At 77.8% G+C, this 397-nt stretch overlaps 1 protein-coding gene across 1 annotated transcript in view; it reads right to left on the bottom strand.

Annotated features, from left to right (window-relative positions):
* BTBD2 (BTB domain containing 2) overlaps positions 1–397 on the bottom strand; it is a 21,436-nt gene that overhangs the window by 1,602 nt on the left and 19,437 nt on the right. The window contains exon 7 of the mRNA XM_034998191.1: positions 46–238. Coding sequence (XP_034854082.1) covers positions 46–238 — 193 coding nt within the window. The remainder of the gene's footprint in view (positions 1–45; positions 239–397) is intronic.

Genomic DNA, 397 nt, shown 5'->3' with positions numbered 1-397 from the left:
CCCCCGGCCGGCCCCCCACCCCCGCCCCCGCGCGCGGCAGCCCACCTGATGCGGTCGCTGGTGCCACTGTAGCCCCAGCGGCTCTCCACCTGCTGGAAGCGGTTGATGCTGCACTCCTTCCCCCGGAGGCAGCAGCGTGGCCGGTCGATGAAGTCGACTCGCGGCTTGGGGTTGACGGTGAAGTGCAGGAAGAGGCTGACCACCTCGCGGTCCACGAGGATGCCCGACTGCGCGGGCCCTGCGGGCACAGGGGCGGAGGTCGGGCTGCGGTGGGGGCCGGCCTGGCGGCTGGGGGGGCGGGGGAGGCGGCCGTGAGCCCCGAGGGCACCGCACGGGCATCTCAGGTGAGGACGCCCGGGGGCGGCGGCGGCGGGGGGGGGGGGGGGCCGGGCCGCCC

Source organism: Mirounga leonina, unplaced genomic scaffold (genome assembly GCF_011800145.1).
Source record: "Mirounga leonina isolate KUSES-001 unplaced genomic scaffold, KU_Mleo_1.0 Mir_94, whole genome shotgun sequence".
Taxonomy (NCBI): domain Eukaryota; kingdom Metazoa; phylum Chordata; class Mammalia; order Carnivora; family Phocidae; genus Mirounga; species Mirounga leonina.
The sequence above is the reverse complement of the archived record's forward strand: the minus strand, read 5'-3'. Positions and strand labels throughout refer to the sequence as shown.